The following is a 13316-nucleotide window of genomic DNA, read 5'->3' as shown; positions in this document are numbered from 1 at the left end:
TCATCATTTCCACCCTTGTGAGTTGTCAGGGTTGGTAGCATTCTCTCATCTTAGAGATGAGAGAATGAAGGTCCAGAGGTCACTAGTGTTTTTCCCTGGATAATATGGAATATTAGACTGCCCTGTCAACCTGCAGGAAGTCCCCCTATTCCTTGAGGACTGGTTCAAAAGCTACCTCTTCCACAGTCTTCTGTGATTCTTCCTCCAGCAGTGATATCTTTCTCCCCTGACCTCCTAGGGATTTCTTTACCTCTTTTACAATGCTTAGCACCTTCACCGTGGAATATTCCCATACATTCATTCATTCAGTGTTCACTGAGTACCTGCTGTATTCAAGGCTGGGGATACCAATGTAAGCTCACGGTGGGGCAGGCAGAAAGATGAGAATCCTGAGTTTGATAGTCACACAGATTGATGCTTTGTTGCTGTGCTGGAAAAGTGATGGATGCAGAAGCGGGGAGGATGTAGGTCAATCATGGAATGCTTGCTGGAGGACGTTACACATTGTATGAACAGGTTTTATCTCCCTGCGCCTCTTTGGGGCAAGGGCTCAAGTTTTCACCCTATTGTGTTCCTCGAACCCTGGATTAGCTCTCCTACCTCCACCTCGTCCACCCTCATCTGTGAGCAGACATGTTTAGCTCTCCTACCTCCACCTCGTCCACCCTCGTCTGTGAGCAGACATGTTTGAACTTGAGGTCTTGCCCTCTTTCCCAGAGCCCAAGTACTGGTGGGCTGGGGGCTGGTTTGCTTTCAGGACAGTGGGGTTGAGACACCAAAGGAGGGCTGTGGACTTCTCCGGCCCCGTCATTTTCCCTTTGGTCCCCCAACCATATTCTAGCTTTGGTCCCCCAGCCCCGGCCAGACCCCAGCCCCCAGGCATGGTAAGAGGGTCAGAGGACATGTAGTCTTAGGAGAACTTCCAGGTCCCCCAGTGAAGACTTCTATCCCTTGGAGAGGGGGCTGGCATAGGTTCCGCGAGCAATGAGGGAATGATAACAGGCCTTGGGTGAGGGGAGTGATGTGCAGTCTGTGGGGCTGGGGGATATCTTGGTCAGGTTCACTAAAACCTGACCTGAGCCTGGAGTGGTTGGGAGTGAGTTCAGGCAAGTGATTTTCTGAGAAAGTGCTCCCAGGACAAATTGAAAGAGGACAAGAGAAACAGCTGGGTGACAATGAGATTTTGTTGACTTAGTCTCAGCCAGTCCCCAGGGGTGGGGGCAGAAGTGCTCTGGAGCATGAACGGAACCATAGTCACCCCGCTTGAGGCAACACAGCTGGGCCTTTGCATCATGTCCATCAGGCCACTGGTGTGTATGTGTGTGTGTATGTGGGGGGGGGTGTTGGGCAAGGGGTGACCTCCTAGGCATGTTTGGTCCAGGCAGTGCTCACTGTCTGAAGGCAATTCCTTGGGGCAGGTGAGCTCTGCGTGCCTCTCAGCGGACACCAAAGCTGGGAATGGAGGCACCTGCCAGATGTGGAGAGCAGCCTCCACGACTGGGGTCTAAGACATGATGCTCATTGAGTGATAACCAATTTGCACAGATTACCAAGCCTCCTCACAATCCTTGGCTCATTGAAAAGCACCTCTCTCTCTCTTTTTTAAAATATTGTAATTTGTTGACTGCGCCGGGTCTTCGTTGCAGCACACAGGATCTTCCATCTTCATTGCAGCACGTGAACTCTTAGCTGCGGCATGGGGGATCAGTTTCCCGACCAGGGATCAAACCCCAGTCCCCTGCATTGGGATCATAGAGTCTTAGCCACTGGACCACCAGGGAAGCCCCAAAGAGCGCAAATCTCTTGCAAGAGCAGTGGGATGGGGAGGAATTGCCCCTTTCCTGAGTCCTTGACCCTTCTGGTTCTGGCCTAGGGGCCCCAGGAGGAGCTCAACAGGATGAGGCCTCTGAGGGATATGGTGGGGAGTTCTGGGTGACACACTCAGGAGGGAGCCTTGGACCTCCTCTGGCCTCCGAGTCTCCTACCTAAACCTCCCCGTCTCCCGCCAGCTCCAGCCCAGGCTCAGATCATGCACGCAGGCCAGGCGTGTGTGGTGAAAGAGGACAACATCAGCGAGCGCGTCTACACCATCCGGGAGGGGGACACCCTCGTGCTGCAGTGCCTCGTCACTGGGCATCCTCGGCCCCAGGTAAGCCCCCGCCCTGGCTTGTGGGTGTCCCTGCCCTCGCCTCCTCACTCCCTGCCCCACTCCAGGATCAGAAGAGACAGTGGGACCTGAGATTGGAGGCAGATGGTAGCAGGTCAGCAGAAGACAGGAGCCTGGGGCTGGGGAAATGGCTGGAAAATAGACTCTGTGGGGAAGGGCTAGACCATGGGCTTACTCACCTGGAAACACTGACAACTGAATGTCAGCTGTTCCATCCCACTCCATTCCCTGTACCTGCTGAGCAAATGCTCCTGCAGATAAACCTTCAGCCACTGTGTGAAGTCAGACCGTGTGCCAAGCACTGTGCTAGGTACTTTCTCCAGTGTTTCCTCCTTGAAACCTCACAGCCAGGCTGTGAGGAAGGCATTAGGGCCTCCATTTTAAGATAAGGAAATCAAGGATCAGAGAGGTTGGGTAAACTCCCAAGGTCACCCAGCACTTGTGAGGGCGGAAGCAGAATTTGAACCCAGAACCAGTGTTCTCTATGGCTTAGCACTCTTTCTCTTTCAATTGAGGGACCCAGGAGTTACCAACAACATATAACACAATTGCAAGCAAACAACAACAACAAGCAAACAAAAAACACATAATACAACCACTACTTCAGGAGGTTTCCAGTATGCAAACCCCACAGAAGATGGGTATCTGGAAAAGCCAGGTGTGAATTTTGTCCCAGACCCACTGTATGGTTCAGGCAGGAAGTGTTGGCTGGTTATCACTGAAAGCTGACGGAAGAGGTAGGAGGATGGGCTGAAGGGACGGTGGAATTTGCTAGTGAGCTGCTGTGACCTTTAAAAGCAGCAGAAAAGGTTTTGGTTGGCTCCTAGGAAGCACAGTGATTGCAAAGTTCTTTTTTGCGGGGGGGCGGGGGGCGGATAATACTGGGAACAGGGACAGCTTTAGTAGGTTTGACCTTAAGACAATCAGATGGACAAGAAATCCCCAAAGGTTTTAGTCTGAAACTATCATCATTGCTTGCTTCTTCTTAAGGATTTGTTTGGAAGTGAAAGCAATGCTGCCAGTCTTCAGGATGCTGCTCGTCTAGGTGTGACTTTAGGGGTGGTCCTCTCTAAAGCCTAACCCTAAGAGAGAGAAGGCAATGGCACCCCACTCCAGTTACTCTTGCCTGGAAAATCCCATGGAGGGAGGAGCCTGGTGGGCTGCAGCCCATGGGGTCGCTAAGAGTCAGGCACAACTGAGCGACTTCACTTTCACTTTTCACTTTCATGCATTGGAGAAGGAAATGGCAACCCACTCCAGTGCTCTTGCCTGAAGGATCCCAGGGACGGGGGAGCCTGGTGGGCTGCCGTCTATGGGGTCGAACAGAGTTGGACATGACTGAAGCGACTTAGCAGCAGCAGCAGCAAGCTCTCCCTAAGGCTGCACCGACCACCTGTGGGTATCCCCCTTGTGCATCGCATGTAAGAGTCATTCATGGGTGTGACGGTGTGTCCATGCACCCGTTTTCTATTCCTGTTTATAGTTTCATTGTTCTTCCTGCTACCTAGGTTCAATCCCTTGGGCTCATATTTGACTCAGCCCCATATCAGTCTCCACCTGCAGCCAGGCTCTGAGGCCTATCTTTTTATGTCTCTTGAGTGGATCTCCATCTATTCCTCATTACCCCTTGAGGTCAGACTTTCTGTGCTGTCCCTTGGACTATGGCGGTAGACTGACTGGCCTCCCATCCCCTCCCCCAACCCATTCCTGCACCCTGTTCCCAGAGTCACCACCCTCAGACCTGTTACCTCACATCACTCCCCTGCCCACATGGATCCACATCACCTGCCAGACCCAGTTCAGGCTCCTGAGGGTGGAATGGAAGACCTCCCACAGTCCTGTCTGATCTCCCACCGCCATCCTCCTCACACCCTGTCTTCGGTGAACCTGTCCAGAAATACCCTGTTCGTTCTTGCTGTAGCCACTGCTCACCTTCTCTCTCTCTTTTTTTGAGTACCCCGTGTGGCATGTGGGATCTGAGTTCCCTGACCAGAGATGCAACCTGTGCCCCTGTACTGGAAGCATGGAGTCTTAACCACTAGGCTGCCAGGGAGGCCCCTAGCTGCTGCTCTTTACCTCTTCTGAAATGCCTTCCAGTGCCTTTTTTGCTCATTTCCTTGCAATAAATATTGAGCACCTGTTATGTGCCAGGAGAAGGCAATGGCAACCCACTCCAGTACTCTTGCTTGGAAAATCCCATGGGCGGAGGAGCCTGGTAGGCTGCAGTCCATGAGGTCGCTAAAAGTCTGACATGACTAAGCGACTTCACTTTCACTTTTCGCTTTCATGCTTTGGAGAAGGAAATGGCCACCCACTCCAGCATTCTTGCCTGGAGAATCCCAGGGACAGGGGAGCCTGGTGGGCTGCCATCTATGGGGTCGCACAGAGTTGGACACAATTGAAGTGACTTAGCAGCAGCAGCAGCAGCTATGTGCCAAGTACTATGATGGGTCCTGAGGATACAGCTGCAGTTCCCATTGCCATGGAGCATCCACAGTCTCAGGGTGGAGCAAGTACCATCTCATGACCTGCTTTGTGGTCACATGGGGGAATGAGTGCTCCTGGAATTCTCTACTGCCAACTAACAGCAAGAGAGAGGGAATGTCTATGGCCAAAAGGAAGAAGAACTCTACAGCAATGGCAGTGAGCAAAAGCTGAAGAACCTGGTCCTTGGAGGGACATACTCACTTCAGAGACAGTAGTATTAATACACACATGGGTGGTATGAGCTGAGGCCACAGGCTCATCTATAACTAGAGCTGGAGCTGGACCCTCTACCTAAAACTGGAAGCTTAATACGAGTGATACCACCTATGAATGGGGACCAGATCTCTGCCCCACAGCCCAGAGTCACAGCAGGGAGCAGACTTTTGCTTCAGGGTGTGGGTGCAAACAGAGTCACCTTTGAGGGAATAACCCTAATCCAGTCTGTATCTTGCACTGTCCAAGTGGTAAGGTAATCTTAAGCTGAGAAACATATAAAAAATGGTTTAAACCTATAAATCCATGTATCTTGGGTGTAGGCAGCCATACAGTTACACCCCAGACAGGCATGTCAGGGCCCAAGTGGGACTTTTGAAGTAATTCCTCCTGAATACAATCCCATGGGGTGAAATTTTAAAACATCTTAAAATGCAGTGCTGGGAGAGCCAGTCCATAGACCCCAAATAATTGAACAACTCACATCTGAGAAAACAGAGATCATAGAGCAGTCTGGAGGGAATCCTTAAAATAAATATGTTTAAAATGTTTAAAGAGATAATGGAAGGAATAGAATCCACAAGACAGGAGATTATAAACTGGTCAGTTAAGGATATGGAAAAAAGCGAACAGAAATCCTAGAAGTAAAAAATGATACAGTCTTTAGAAAAATTTGACCTCAAAGCCATAGAAGTAGCTAAAGAAGAAACTGGTGAATTGGACAATAGATCCAAATCAGCTACAGTGCAGTCTGGAGAAGACAGGGATGCCAAGTGTAAAAAGGAAGTTGGGAGAATGAGAAGCTATAACATAAATCAAGGCATTCTAGAAGAACTAGATAAAACTTAGAGGCAGCAATCTTTAAAGAGATAAAGGCTGAGAATTTTGTAGAACTGAAGAATGCTATAAATTCTTTGATGGATAAACCAGGCCCTAAGCAGTTTGTAAACAAACCCCATCTAGGTAAATCATGGTAAAACTGCAAAATGTCAAGTACAAAAAGAAAAAAATCTTTTTCATGGTCTTGTTCTTTCTCCAAAACACCCTCTGATCAACGTCTGAATGGCCTGAAGCTGCTGTTCAGTTCAGTTGCTCAGTCGTGTCCGACTCTTTGTGACCCCATGAATCGCAGCACGCCAGGCCTCCCTGTCCATCACCAACTCCCAGAGTTCACTCAAACTCACGTCCATCGAGTCAGTGATGCCATCCAGCCATCTCATCCTCTGTCGTCCCCTTCTCCTCCTGCCCCCAATCCCTCCCAGCATCAGAGTCTTTTCCAATGAGTCAACTCTTCGCGTGAGGTGGCCAAAGTACTGGAGTTTCAGCTTCAGCATCATTCCTTCCAAAGAACACCCAGGGCTGATCTCCTTTAGAATGGACTGGTTAGATCTCCTTGCAGTCCAAGGGACTCTCAAGAGTCTTCTCCAACACCACAGTTCAAAAGCATCAATTCTTCGGCGCTCAGAAGCTGCTGTAGTCTTCCCCAAGTTTTGTAACCCCTGGGTCTATCAGGGTAGAGTAAGGGTGGTGAGATGAGAGTATCAGAGACACACCATCACCCCTGCCAAATTCTGTTGGTCACATGGACCATTCCTGGTACAAAATGGGAGAGAACTACAGAAAGGTGTGACTATCAGGAGGTGGAGACCACTGGGGGCCATCCAAGGTAGAGGCTGGCTACCACATAGACCTCTTTCATACATGAGAAGTCTGAAACTAGGAGATGAGTAAACTACCCATGCCACTAAGCTAAAAAAATGGGATAACAAAAATTTAATCGAAGTCTTACTCTTCCAGGCACTAACTATATACTCGTTTAGTTTTCCCAATAAGCCCAGGAAAGGAGTAATATTTCCATTTTAGAGATGCAGAAAGGAAGGCAGGAGAGGTTGGGTAACTTGCCCACAAATCGATTCTCTTAACAATTGCACATTCTAACTTTATAAAAACCTCCTCCATCTGCTCCTAGATTGCCCAGGCTCTTCACTGAGAGGTCCCACCTCCAGTGTGCATTTCTTCGAGGCTGTTTGGGTTAGCTTCCCAGGCCTGTGTATAGCCTGCATACACTTGTGGAAAAGTATGGGAGTGGGCGGGGAGCCCCCGCGCCGGGTCCGATTGTGTCCTGCCTGGCTGGCCCAGGTGCGTTGGACTAAGACAGCTGGGAGCGCTTCGGACAAGTTCCAGGAGACGTCAGTGTTCAATGAGACGCTTCGCATCGAGCGCATTGCGCGCACGCAGGGTGGCCGCTACTACTGCAAGGCTGAGAACGGCGTGGGCGTACCAGCCATCAAGTCCATCCGGGTGGACGTGCAGTGTGAGTCGGGTCCCCTCTCAGCCAGGGGCCTGCTCCTGGGGGCTCAGGCTGGGAAGAAGGAGTGGGGAGGAGGGTGGAGACGTGGCACCTCCATGGAAAACAATGGTAGAGACTCTCTGCCGGGTTAGAGAAGGGCATTTTTGATGTTCCTTCGATTTGCACTACCCTGACCCATTCCCAGAGAAGGTAATGGCACCCCACTCCAGTAGTCTTGCCTGGAGAATCCCATGGACAGAGGAGCCTGGTGGGCTGCAGTCCATGGGGTCGCTAAGAGTTGGACGCGACTGAGCGACTTCACTTTCACTTTTCACTTTCATGCTTTGGAGAAGGAAATGGCAACCCACTCCAGCCTTCTTGCCTGGAGAATCTCAGGGACCGGGGATCCTGGTGTGCTGCCGTTTATGGGGTCGCACAGAGTCGGACACGACTGAAGTGACTTAGCAGCAGCAGCAGCAGCAGACCCATTCCCATCATAATCAAATATGAACCTTAGAGCATCCCTGTAAAGTGGTCAGGGAGGCCAGGACAGGTTGGATTATACCCATTCCACAGATGAAGAAACTGAGACCAAAGGCTTGTGACTTGCTCACTGCCTAGGTCTCTTGACTATGGTCCAGTGCCCTTCCCACCACACCTCATATCTCTGCTTTTGTCCCAGGGCAGCTCTAAAACTTCCCTAACCCAACATTTGCAGGACCAGGCACCCCTCAGTCCTCGCTGCTGGCTGAATGAGAAGCCTCCAATCCCTGCCTGCCCTCCATGGATTCCCTTTGACCCCAGGAGGCTATCTGCCTGCTTACCACCCACCTCTGTGCCCATTCAGGCTGACCTAGGTACCCAGAAGCTGTGGGGCCAGGCCCAAAGATCTATCTGCCACCATCTTAGTACCTACAATCAACCTGCCTATTAAATACACCCCCTGCCCCCCAGATGGGACCTGATAGAGTGGTGAGCAATGAAACCCCAGGCCCTCTCTTTTATCCCCCATCAGCCACCCAGGAGTCTGCCTTGGGGCCAAGGGTCATTTCTCAAGTTTTTGCAGCGGGAAGGAGCTGGCAGGCATGGCCTGATTTCCAGTCTCAGCTTATTCCTCTATCCCGTGATAGGAGGTGAAGACAGCCCCCCTGCCCCCACCGCCCCCCAGTGCAGGTCCCTGGGGAGGGATAGCTGAGACACCCACAAGTTCAGTCCCCTGTCTCTGACAGGTTGGTCAAACTTGCAGGGCTGGCAGAGCATGTAGTTCTCTGGAAGCATCCCATGAGGGTGGCTTAACTTTCCCTGAGGGCTGCCAGGGGCTCAAGGCAACCCCCCCCACCAACCTAGGGGTCATGCAGCTCTGACTCCACCGGGACTGTGCCCTTGCAGACCTGGATGAGCCCGTGCTGACGGTGCACCAGACAGTGAGCGATGTCAGAGGCAACTTCTACCAGGAGAAGACGGTGTTCCTGCGCTGTACAGTCAACTCCAACCCACCTGCCCGCTTTATCTGGAAGCGGGGCTCCGACACCCTGTCTCACAGCCAGGACAATGGGGTTGACATCTATGAGCCCCTCTACACCCAGGTCAGAATGGGCGGCAGCTGGCTTGCTCTCCTCATGGCTTACCCCACACTCATCCTTCTGTACCTCCCAAAGGAGAGGTGTAGGGGGGCTGAGGCCTCACCACCTGGAGTTCCAGGGACTGCCCTGACTCCAACAATTTTCTTCTGACATCAGAAGCAAGCATTCTGATTGGGCTTCAGACAGCCTGGGGTAGACAGAACCAAGACAGAAAGGTCAGGGAGCAGTGATGACAGGAGAGCCCTTTAAGAACATCGCCAATTAGGAAAGCATCCCTGGGGGGCAGACAAGTCATCCCCACCTGTCGCTGGCTGGCAGGGTCTTGGGAACCCATGGCAGGCACAGGAGGGGTTGGGATAAAGATGACTCACTCCCCAAGGGTCTCCTGCCATCCCAGGAGATGGTGATGAAGCCATCCTTCAGGGGAGAGCTTTCAGAGGCAGCTTTCCTAGCTGTCAAGACACCACATGTGGCCATGGCCTGCAGGGCCAGCCCTGTATTTGTATGGATTGTGAGACAGAGCGGGATTCCTGCCTTACCCTTCCATTTCCTCAAATGGGGAAACCAAGGCTGGGTCCTGGCCATTGTGTACCAGGACACCCTCGGACCCATGCAAGGCCAGGGTATGGGGAGTGTGGCATCCACTCCAGGCTCAGTCGTGAATAGGAATTTGCTTTAGCCTCTGGTGCTTGGTGAGTGTGTGTGAGAGCCCTGGAGACCCAAGCAGGCCCCTCACCCTAGTGGTCGCTGCCCAGGGGGAGACCAAGGTCCTGAAGCTGAAGAACCTGCGGCCCCAGGACTATGCCAGCTACAGCTGCCAGGTATCTGTACGCAACGTGTGCGGCATCCCGGACAAGGCTGTCAGCTTCCAGCTCACCAACACCACGGGTACAGACCCCTCCCTGCCCCGCCCCTTGCCCACCTGTGCTGTGTCCTCAGCCAGGACTCCAGGCACTTGACCACGAGTCTGTGCCCTCTCCCTCCTGCCTGCTTCCTCCTCCCCCCACCCCCCCAAGAGGCCTTCTCTGCTTGCCTCTGCTCCCCCACGTCTAGCTCTGCCTCAGTCCCCTGAGACCCCATTCTTGTCCTCCCAGCACCACCAGCCCTGAAGCTGTCTGTGAACGAAACTCTGGTGGTGAACCCTGGGGAGAATGTGACGGTACAGTGTCTGCTGACTGGTGGTGATCCCCTCCCCCAACTGCAGTGGTCCCATGGGCCAGGCCCGCTGCCCCTGGGTGCCCTGGCCCAGGGTGGCACCCTCAGCATCCCTTCAGTGCAGGCCCGAGACTCTGGCTACTACAACTGCACAGCTACCAACAATGTGGGCAACCCTGCCAAGAAGACTGTCAACCTCCTGGTGCGATGTACGTGGCTTTGGGGGTGGGGGGGCATGGGGGAAGGAACTTGGGAAGCAGACAGGGTTCCTGTTGCTCAGGAACTGGAAGGGGAAAGGGGCCTGTCTTCTTTTCCTTGGTAGGAGGGAGAGGCTGAGGAAGAAGGTTCCAGGCACTTTAGTTTCCCTGTAATTCAGGTGTCTGCCAGCAGATGGCAGGACTAAAATTTGTATAAAGTTTTTTTTTTTTTTTTTAACTTTTTATTGGGGTATAGCCAATTAACAATATGATATATAGAGTTTTATTTACAGCTTACAGTCTACATTTTCAAATATAACCTCAGCAAGCCAAGATGTGGGAAGGGCTGCTGTTGATCACTTTGAATTTTTTTAGATTGGGAAACTGAGGTTGCCTGAGGCTAAATTTGGACATTCTAGTCTCTAACAGAAATTTCCTGACTTCCTGCCTGTACAACGGTTTCTACAAGATTAATAGAATCAAAGTGAAAATAAAACACATTTGCACATGCTTCCTATGTAAATCTTTATTAGCAAAGCATTTCAGTAAGTATGAAGATGATTACTAAATGTAAAAATGATTAAAACTTGGAGCACAATCTAAAGAAGTACAGATACTTTCCTAACTAGATTTCAGCCTCAGTAATGATCATTAGCTGCTTGATAAGATCTTGATTTTACTGCTTTTCTTATAAGGAGAAACCTTTAAATTCTTCTGCTTGTACAGCTTTAGGTTACTGTTTTTAAATTTATTTTTAAAGATTTTTTTTTTAAAGATCCAGGCTTGTTTCCAGCTTTTTAGCATTTGAAAGTAAAATACAGCTTTTGTCAAATTCAATTGAGAATCTTCTGATGAAATGAACACTGTTCTTTGTTCATCTCTCACTGACCAGTCTCTCCCTGATTCTCCTCACAAAAAAGAAGCTGGCACTCTATGACTTTTTACTTAATTCTGATTAAGTAGTGAGAAAGATAATAGTCAAACTGTGGTTATATAATGACTACTTTTCCCTTTGATGGTACTTCTCCCATCAGAAGATTGTTTTTCTCCACCTGATTCCATTTGACCTTTAAAATTAACCTGGCTTGATAAGATTGCGATTTACATCAAATACTTGTGGTCACCTCTTGGGGTGACATACAGCCTGTTTCACTCAGCCCAGTCGTGATTTATGGCTGTTATAGAGTCCTTGCCAATGAGCACCTAATATTAAGCATTCTATCTCTTGGCATACATAAAACAATATTCAGATTTCTAAAAGAGGCCACACCATTTTCTTTCTAAACTCTGTATTTTTATGTAATTGCAATAAGATGATTGTATTAGTCTTTTTTTTTTTAATGACACAAACTGTTGCAAAGAACTAAACAGCATAAAAGGGCAAGTTAGAAGTCTCCCCTCAGTCCCCTTCAGTCCCATTCTCTACATATAACCAGTAGTATATTCTAGTGCTTCCTTCCAAAATTTGAATTTTGTATATTCCAGGTTTAAAACAACAATAAATATAAAGCAGCATAGTAGCTAACAACATAGGCTCTGAGTGTGAATTCAGAGCACACTGAAGTGTGTGTAAATAAATTGGCTATTTACTTCTTTGAGCAAGTGGATTAAACTGTCTGAGCCTCAGTTCTCTCCTTTGTAAAGCAGGGACAATAAAATGCCTCCCTCACAGACTGTGGGGTGGGCTAAATGAAGAAACACATTTTAGGTGTTTAGAACAGGGTCTCTCATAGTGTATGGTCAACTGTGGCTGTATTGATTACTAAAACTGACTTTTCTACAGCCAGCTTTTTTTGAACTTTTGGAAACACATCTGAGCAAGCAGAACAATTTCCAAGCAGAAAACGTGATGGTTTCTCCTGGGAATGGGGTTGTAGACCCCGACCTCCAGGAAGGCCAGCTGGAGGCGAGGAGCCACATCTGGATGGCGGTGGTGAGACAGGGAACCCTGGCTTTGGGCCAGCCCCAGCCACCCTTTCCTCTCCTTCCACCCATAGCCATGAAGAATGCCACATTCCAGATCACCCCAGATGTGATCAAAGAGAGCGAGAACATACAGCTGGGCCAGGATCTGAAGCTGTCATGCCACGTGGACGCAGTGCCCCAGGAGAAGGTGACCTACCAGTGGTTCAAGAATGGCAAGCCAGCACGCATGTCCAAGAGGCTGCTGGTGACTCGCAATGACCCCGAGTTGCCTGCCGTCACCAGCAGCCTAGAGCTCATTGACCTGCACTTCAGTGACTACGGCACCTACCTGTGCGTGGCTTCCTTCCCGGGGGCACCTGTGCCCGACCTGAGTGTCGAGGTCAACATCTCCTCTGAGACAGGTGGGCAGCTGGAGGTGGGGCAACAGGGAGGATGGGAAGGGGCTGGAGAGCCCCACAGAGGGGAGGGGGCAGCAGCTTGAGAAAGGGAGGCTGCAGTGAGGAGGACACCATTTGTTCATGCTGCATGCATTTATTAAACATGCATTATATGCCAGGCACTGTGCTAGGCACTGCAGTAAAGTGGTAGGCAAAACAGGTTCTGCCCTCATTGGACTTACTAGCAAATGTGTTTCAGATCATCCCACAAATAAAGATATCACTGCAAACTGTGATGCATAAGAGTCAGGAAAGAGTTTCCTAAGATAGCTTTGATCTAGATCTGAGGGAGGGGCAGGATTTTAGTAGGCACAAGAGAGCAAGAGGGTGGAAGAAAAAGGCAGGCCAAGGAATCAGCATGTGCAAAGACACTGAGGCAGGAAAGTCCATGAACCATTTGGAGCCCTGAAAGAAGGAGAATGTGGCTGGGAGAATGGAGTCAGATGAGAGTGGAGAGGTTGGCAGGGGCCAGATTTTGCAGAGAATTTGGGTCTTTATACCAATAATAAAAAAAAATAATAATGAAATAATAGCCAACATTTAGTGAGTGTTCACTGTATGTTCTGATGATTTTGTATTTATCTCATTCACGTTCAAGATTTACTATGTGGGGTAGATGGTTCATCTTCAGGTTTTAGAGATGAAGAAACTTAGGCTCAGAGAGTTTAACACATCAACTGGAGGAGTGTTGGTGGTGGAGCTGGGATTCAAACCCAGGCAGCCTGACTTCAGATCTTGCTCTCAGCCACCCCTGAAGGGTTTACACTTGGAAAAAGAGTTTGGAGGGACTGACTCTGGACAAAGTCTCTGGAATCTCATCTCCAGCCCCCACTACCTTGCATTGAGTTGCTGGCTGACTTT

At 50.0% G+C, this 13316-nt stretch overlaps 1 protein-coding gene across 2 annotated transcripts in view; it reads left to right on the top strand.

The window, feature by feature from the left end:
• Positions 1 to 13316, top strand: part of MDGA1 (MAM domain containing glycosylphosphatidylinositol anchor 1) — a 64583-nt gene that overhangs the window by 32272 nt on the left and 18995 nt on the right. For both annotated transcript variants that reach the window (XM_061398066.1, XM_061398065.1), the window contains exons 2-7: positions 2010 to 2149; positions 7007 to 7181; positions 8547 to 8743; positions 9496 to 9628; positions 9835 to 10104; positions 12090 to 12419. In XM_061398066.1, the coding sequence (XP_061254050.1) occupies positions 2010 to 2149; positions 7007 to 7181; positions 8547 to 8743; positions 9496 to 9628; positions 9835 to 10104; positions 12090 to 12419 (1245 nt within the window). The remainder of the gene's footprint in view (positions 1 to 2009; positions 2150 to 7006; positions 7182 to 8546; positions 8744 to 9495; positions 9629 to 9834; positions 10105 to 12089; positions 12420 to 13316) is intronic.

The sequence above is a fragment of the Bos javanicus genome, chromosome 23 (assembly GCF_032452875.1).
Source record: "Bos javanicus breed banteng chromosome 23, ARS-OSU_banteng_1.0, whole genome shotgun sequence".
Classification (NCBI taxonomy): Eukaryota; Metazoa; Chordata; class Mammalia; order Artiodactyla; family Bovidae; genus Bos; species Bos javanicus.
The sequence above is the reverse complement of the archived record's forward strand: the minus strand, read 5'-3'. Positions and strand labels throughout refer to the sequence as shown.